General features: G+C 42.4%; 2 protein-coding genes across 2 annotated transcripts in view; one reads left to right on the top strand and one right to left on the bottom strand.

Moving 5' to 3' along the window:
- Positions 1-3,494: 3,494 nt before the first annotated feature.
- OIP5 (Opa interacting protein 5) lies at positions 3,495-6,344 on the bottom strand (the record flags this gene model as incomplete). Its single annotated transcript, XM_084287386.1, has 5 exons — positions 3,495-3,797; positions 4,681-4,762; positions 5,310-5,432; positions 5,935-6,001; positions 6,086-6,344. 5 exons carry the CDS (start codon positions 6,342-6,344, stop codon positions 3,630-3,632), a joined length of 699 nt encoding a protein of 232 aa, XP_084143512.1. The 3' UTR covers positions 3,495-3,629.
- Positions 6,345-6,686: 342 nt separating this feature from the next.
- NUSAP1 (nucleolar and spindle associated protein 1) overlaps positions 6,687-6,839 on the top strand; it is a gene marked incomplete at its 5' end in the record, with an annotated part of 11,261 nt that continues 11,108 nt past the window's right edge. The window contains one exon of the mRNA XM_084286918.1: positions 6,687-6,779. Within this exon, the coding sequence (XP_084143044.1) occupies positions 6,687-6,779 (93 nt within the window). The remainder of the gene's footprint in view (positions 6,780-6,839) is intronic.

The raw sequence follows: 6,839 nt of genomic DNA, 5'->3' as shown, positions 1-6,839 counted from the left end.
TCTAAAAAGGGCTTGGCGTGGCAGTTAACCATGGCCACCTAATGCCTAGAGGATATTCTTTTGAACACTTCATGTGGTTTTAAACCCTGTTACATGTTTTCTTTTGTGTGGTGAGTAAGCACTTGTATCTGTTGTTAATGCTTATCCCTTTCAATATAAAACCTGGGGAAGTAAGCTATTTTAGGACTTTAGTGAAGATATCCTCCTTTTGAGAAATACAACAGCAAAGGAGAAGTATTAATTATAGTTTCTTAAAAATTATCTTAATACTTAAAGTGGTTAGAGAAGACTTCTTATACTGAACTTCTGATGGCATTGCTCACATGGGCTAGTGGAGATTACTGGTATCACTACATACTCCCATTGCACACATTTTACATGGTAACAGTAAAAGAATGTTTCCCTGCAAATTCTGATTTTTTTTTTTTTTCCAAAAGGCAGCTTGCTTTTATATCTATGCATCTTTGAGGATTTCAAGATAAGATTTTATTCTTTTGACGCTGTAAAGAGGAACTGTTTAAAAATGAACTTGGAAACTCTGCACCTGTATACAAATTTTTTTAGCAATAAAGCAGCACAGGCTGAGAATGCACTAAAACCTGGTGTGTCATTTGTTCAACAGATAGATTAACCAAGGTACAATGCACCGTGTCTTCATTGAGGTGCAAACTGCTTCCGCTTCTGAGATGTACTTGCTGTGCCTTTGACAAAGCTTAACAATTTGAGCTAAACTTGCATATGTTGAATATCAGCTTTGGATCCAGCTGTTTCAGCAATTTTCAGACACAACAGTCTACGACTTCCTTGAAGGCAGCTGAAGAAAAATTGGCACTCCACTCAAGACGGGCAACTCACAAATAGAAGCTTCAAAGGTTGTTTTAGATGGTAGCAGGAAGCTTCTGTTGCTTGCAAGATAGACCACCTAAAAGGAGTAACTCTCAAAACTGTTTCACATATATGTGGATTGTTTATAGTTTTGGCAGCTCAAATTCCTTTGGTGGTTGGCATTTCACAACCTACAGGGAGGCACAACTTTCCTTGCTGCTGAAAGCAGTTTTGGGAAGTGCTGTAACACCGCAGCAAGATGCCACCTCATGAGGACTACGCTGAAGAAGCCATGGCTCCCAACACCACCAGCTTTCCAAAACCTCTTATGGGATTGCTGACCCTTATGTGAGCTTATAAAAGATTCACTGTATGATTGCTACTTCAGTAACCTGCTATACCACCTTCAGTTGTTCCATTTTCTGCTTGCTTTTCTCAGAGAAGACAGCTGCTCGTTAGTTCACATAAGAATAAAGAGAGCTGTGGCCTGACCTTGAGATGTGTTTTTAAATCAGGTATTTATTTAAAGAGAATCCTTCCTTCCTGAGCCAGACTGACTGTGGCTGCACTGAAAGTATCAATACAGCCCTCAAGATGCCTAGCTAGAGGAGATTAGGTTCCACAGTAGGGAAAAAAAAAAAAATCATCACTCAGTTGTAGATTCAGGTGGAATTTGAATCTGGGACAGACTGTAGGATCAAAATCTGAATCAAATCTTTTAGGAAGAAAAGTTTAAACATCACTTAAAACCTAAGACTACAGTTTAAGTTGGTGTCTTAGTAACTGTTAAGCCTAAACTAGTAAAGATGCTGTTGCACTTATTTTGCATTTTGTAAATTAAGGTGGGTTGCTTCTTGAAACAGGTTTTATTTAGAACTCTACTGCTGTGAGTGTCAGCAGATGCAACAGGCAATAGTGCCAACAAGAACCATGATTTGACAGACACAAAGGACTGCAGGGTGACTCAATGGAACTGAGGTCTTCCCAGTTCAAAGACTAGTGAAATACAATTTAAAAGCTTACAACTCACACTATTACACAAGATATATATTTCTGAATTTCAGCATTTTTATTCTTTAAGTCGTCTTTACAACAGTAAAGATAATATAAAAAAAATGCAACTGACAACTTTCTTTTCCTCTTAGGGGTGCATACTTTGCTAAATAAAGGAAGACAATTTTACGCTTATTATACACAGTAGAAATGTGAAGTGTATAACAAGAAAAACATCAATGCAGAAACCAGAATGAAAGGGCAGAAGTGAATAGTACCATTACCTACCATGTTTCTTGGACTGATACAACAGAAGAACTGACACCTAAAAAGTAGCACAAAGGTGAAGTTTTACAAAGGAAAACACTTATATGAGATTGGAAGGATATTTGCACGAGGTGAGTTTAGTCACAAAACCCCAGTTAAAGACAAAGAGGCTGTTAAACATAATGCAGAAGTATTATAAAAATAAATTAAAAAAAAAGTATTGGTTCTTAATAATGAGTTAATATGTAACTCCAAACTTTACATGAATGTACAGTGACAACTGTTGAGAAGAACAGCTCTCCAGTTAAAGGTTCATTATAAACATAAAGATTCATAGAGCACATTTTGGAGAAGATGATAGCATTAGTCATTACAGGAAATGAAGCAGATCTTACTAGAGTGTAACATTTATTTCAGGTAGTTACTTTTGATAGCCCAAATTTAGCTGTCATTGAGAAGTACTGCATTTCTGTGCTTACACCTGTCACAGTTGTAAAACACTGATGATGACAATCATCATTTAGAGAGCAGGTACTGTTAGAATTTAACAGAGGGAGCTACTTCTCTCCCAGCAGAATAGCTCTTGATATTGTTATTGCTTAATCAGAATAAATGGAGACAATTGAGGACTTTTAATCAAAAACCAGCACACTGAACATAAGTAGTAGCATAAATACCAGCTGTCCGCATAAGCCTGCAAGATGCCTTGTAGTGAGTTTCATCCCCTCTGCTCCAAGCCTGTTACAGGAGTTATTTATTTGTAAAATAAGGCCATGAAATGCAGAGAGCGCTCGTATCATCAGCAACACAATGCAATCTGCCAATCACATATGGAAGGCAGAAAAAAGGCAATGGCAAACTGAATCACTGGAATGAATCTGATCAAGTAAATACAACCTTCTCCAGACTGCTACATGAAGCTATTAAACTTTACAGACAGTTTCAAAAATCAGCCTTTTAGGCAGCAGACGGAGGAGGAAACGGACCCCCCAGTCTTCCAACAAATGGGAACTAGGGACAAAGATACTGTCTCACTAACTAGTGGTAAGTAGCCTTCTTTCTTTTCCATCAAATTACTTTCTAGATGCTTGGAAAAAAAGCACAACCCAATCAAAAAGCAAAGCTAATAAGTACCCATTAAGTAACTTTTACAAGACATGTCAACAGGCCATGGGAAGGCAGCAGGAAGATCATCACAGCTTCAGGAGAGCAGTGTTCCTGTGATGGACCAGAAGTAAAAGGGAAGAAAAGACTGTTCCTTGCTTTCACAGCTTCAACCCCGGACGGAAAGGCTCACATCTATCAAAGGCAGTGGCTCACAGCCTAAGCTTCGTGGAGCAGCCAAAAGCTACGCATTTTTCTGAGCACAGCTTAAGAACGTTAGGTTTTCAGCTGTTCCCCTCAGAAAAAGAGGTGCATTTAAGTCCCAATTCTTTCTGTATACAGACAGAGCAAATGATCAGCTCTCTCAAACCTGTTCTGCTGCATTATTTCCTCATAACGAACAAACTCAGTAGAGATGCAGAAACGGCCCAGGTAGTTCTTCAAAATGGCCTATTATTTTTGGTCTTGACTATTGCATATCCTGGCATTAGGGCAACTGCATCTGATGCAGAGCCATAGTTTTGTGCCATGTCCTTTTGCTTCAATTCCTCCATCTTCTTTATCAGCAATTCTAGGCGCATGTGGACCATCACAAGCTTTTCTTTCAGCTAGAAAAAAAAAAAAAAGTAGTAGTAGTAAAACTAGAGAAAAATGTTATTCTAACACTGGATCTTTGAACAATCTGCCTATCTGTTATGATAACACACTTGAGGATGACAAAACTTAAGTAATGTTGTGGGCCCCTTTTCATGCTTAGAAAGGAAACCAAAATAAATAAATGAACAAAAGGAACAAGTAAGCATATAAACACCCAATGCATTGGCTGTCTCCTACATACAGTAACTATATTTGAACTATGGGACAAACAATTTACTAAGTTATCAACTAACCATATTATATAATAAAACAACCAATTTAAATATCAAAAAAGAAGAGAGGATCTTGTATTGTCTCTGAAACTACAACTTGATGTTGTTGTGCTGTTTTGAGTTTACGTAGCTGTAAATACAACACTGCTAGAATCCTTTTCAAGTTAACAACAGAGTATTATGTTTTTTTATTATTATTATCATTCAATTTTCAATTGACTTTTCAATTCCAGGGACAGCACAACTGGTAATATTTAGAAGCATTTAGAAAAACATTATTTTTGTTTTCAAAATGTAAAGTCCCATTCCCTCATGACAGCACTGAAGTAGCACAGAACATATGTATTCACTAAGAAATAACCTTTTCACACAGAATTTCTAGGTTGGAAGAGACCTCAAGGTCATCGAGTCCAACCTCCAACCTAACGCTAACAGTCCCCACTAAACCATATCCCTAAGCTCTACATATCTCTAAGCTCTTTCTGACTTTTTGTCAGAAAGTTAGATAGAACTTGGTAAGTTCTAAGTATTGCAAATACGGTAATTGTATCCATATTTTTGGCTAATATCCAAAAATAGTATTTCTTGCTATTTTCCATACAAAGTCATGTAGAAACCTTACTTTCCCCAGTTGTTCCTTTAGGGTCAAAGCAGGAAAATTCACCTTAGATGCTTCTATTGTTATATTGTTTTTTAAAAGATAGCTAGAAAACAAATAGGGAAAGGGGACACAACAAGAACAACAATTAAAAAGATCACACAATTGTATTCCTTGTTTATAAAGATTATTTAACAAGATTTTAAAACAGATATAAAATTATTCCCTGAAGTACTCCATTGTTTACGAAAATATTTAAAAAACAAAAAACAATATGTTACTTTCAAATCATAAGATCCCCTCATTACCAGCCAATCATAATTTACAGTTTCTATAATGAAGTCCATTTATCATGGAACTGTTTTGATATCTTACATTAGTTAAATGGATCTGGAACTGAAGGAGATTTCAGCACTGGAAACAACTAAATTTAAACTTTTAATGTAATGTGAGGACATTCAAAAAGTTTAAGGCAAATCACATGGAGTCATGCCAACACAAACAATGTAAACACAGAGAATATTAAAATCCCACATCAATGCTCTCAGTCAAAAGTAAAGCAGCTTTGTAAACTGCAGACTCGTCGTACATCCTGCTTTAAAAACTTGCAAATTCCCATGAAATCCCTGACCATCAACATACAGGACACTCACCAGAGGATGCTGTCCTTGAAGAAACAAAATAAGCCTCGGAGATGAGCCAGGTTACTGAACGCAGAATAAAGAATGAAGCCCACCATCAAGCCACACGACCGACAGTATAATGCATTGTAGGCACTAAAAGGAAAAATGGAAAAATAACGTTATTAAACAAGTTATGACACCATGGATACTGGGGAGATGTCAGAGGACATCAAATCAAAGTTTCATTGAGACAGTAAGATAGAATATAATGCTTTATGCTTAAATAATACAGAGTGTATGAACACGGGACGTTGGGCACGTTGTCTAAGAAAATCCGTGTAATAAGTGAAGTCACAATTAGAGATAAAAATCCACAGCGCATTGTCTCAAAATGAGTTAGGTTGTAAAGATCAAACGTGATATGTGGAGAAATAGATTTAAGTTGTGAAGATCAGGTGTGGAGTGTGGTGAAATCGGGGCGATGCCTGCACCTCTGACAGGTGATGGGAAAGCTCCCCCTGCCAACGCCGAGCACCGCCTCGTGAGGAGGAGGAAAACAATCGGGTTTTTACTGAAAGCGCTGTTTTATCGTGACTGAAAGCAGCAAGAAGAGACACGACTAATCCGGACGCGACGAGGCGGCCTTGCTACGCACCAGCCCAGCAGGGCTCCCTCCAGGCCCACCAGCAGCGCGTCCTCCCAGGCCACGTCCCCGGTGACTCCTGAGGAGAGAGGAGAGACGCCGGGATGAGCACCGCGCCCTGCCCGGCCCGGCCCTGCCCTGCCCGTCCCGCCCCGGCACTGACTGAGGCAGGCGAGGAGGCCGAGCCGCCGCTCCTCCTGCGCGCACAGGTGCAGCGAGTCCCCCAGCACCGCCCGGCACCCGCGGCACTGGAACACGGCGCAGTCCTCGGGACGCAGCCCCCGGCGCCGCAGCGGAGCCTCCCCCGGCGCTGGGGATAGGGACGGAGGCGCTGGCGGGGCGGGGGGGGCCGGCGGGGGCCGCTCCGCCGTGATGACGCCGCCGATGAACGGCTCCTGCAGCAGCCGCCGCCGCACCGCCATCTTCTCCCGCCCAGCGCTCCAGCGCGGCGCCCCGCCCTCCCCGCCTCGCGATTGGAGCGCGCTCCGGGAACGCGCGCTGCTATTGGGCGGCCGGGCTGTCAATCTTCGCTGCCTGGAATGGGCGGCCCCGCGCCCGCTCAAGCGGCGCCTGAGCGCGTTTGAAAAAAACCGGCGCGGAGGCGGCCGCGCCGCTATTGGTGGCTTCCCCTCCAAAAAACCCGCCCCCTTCTCCCCGCCCAGCCAATGGCGGTGCGCGGAGGGCGAGTTCGAACGGCGTGGGCGGGGCGTGGGCGGCGGTTGAGCGCGAGATTCGAAGTGTGGCGGTTGAGGGCCGCGGCCGCCATGGCGCTCCCCGCGCTGCAGCACCTTGAGTCCCTCAAATATGCGGAGCTCCAGCAGCTCGCCAAGGCCGCCAGCCTCAAGGCCAACCTCCGGGTGAGGCGGGGGGCGCTGCACGGCTGGGGGGGGGGGAGGATTAACCGCGGGTGTAGGCGA

Source organism: Netta rufina (genome assembly GCF_964035555.1).
Source record: "Netta rufina genome assembly, chromosome: 5".
In the NCBI taxonomy this organism is placed as follows: Eukaryota; Metazoa; Chordata; class Aves; order Anseriformes; family Anatidae; genus Netta; species Netta rufina.
Note: the sequence above shows the minus strand (reverse complement) of the source record. Positions and strands in the feature narration are given on the sequence as shown.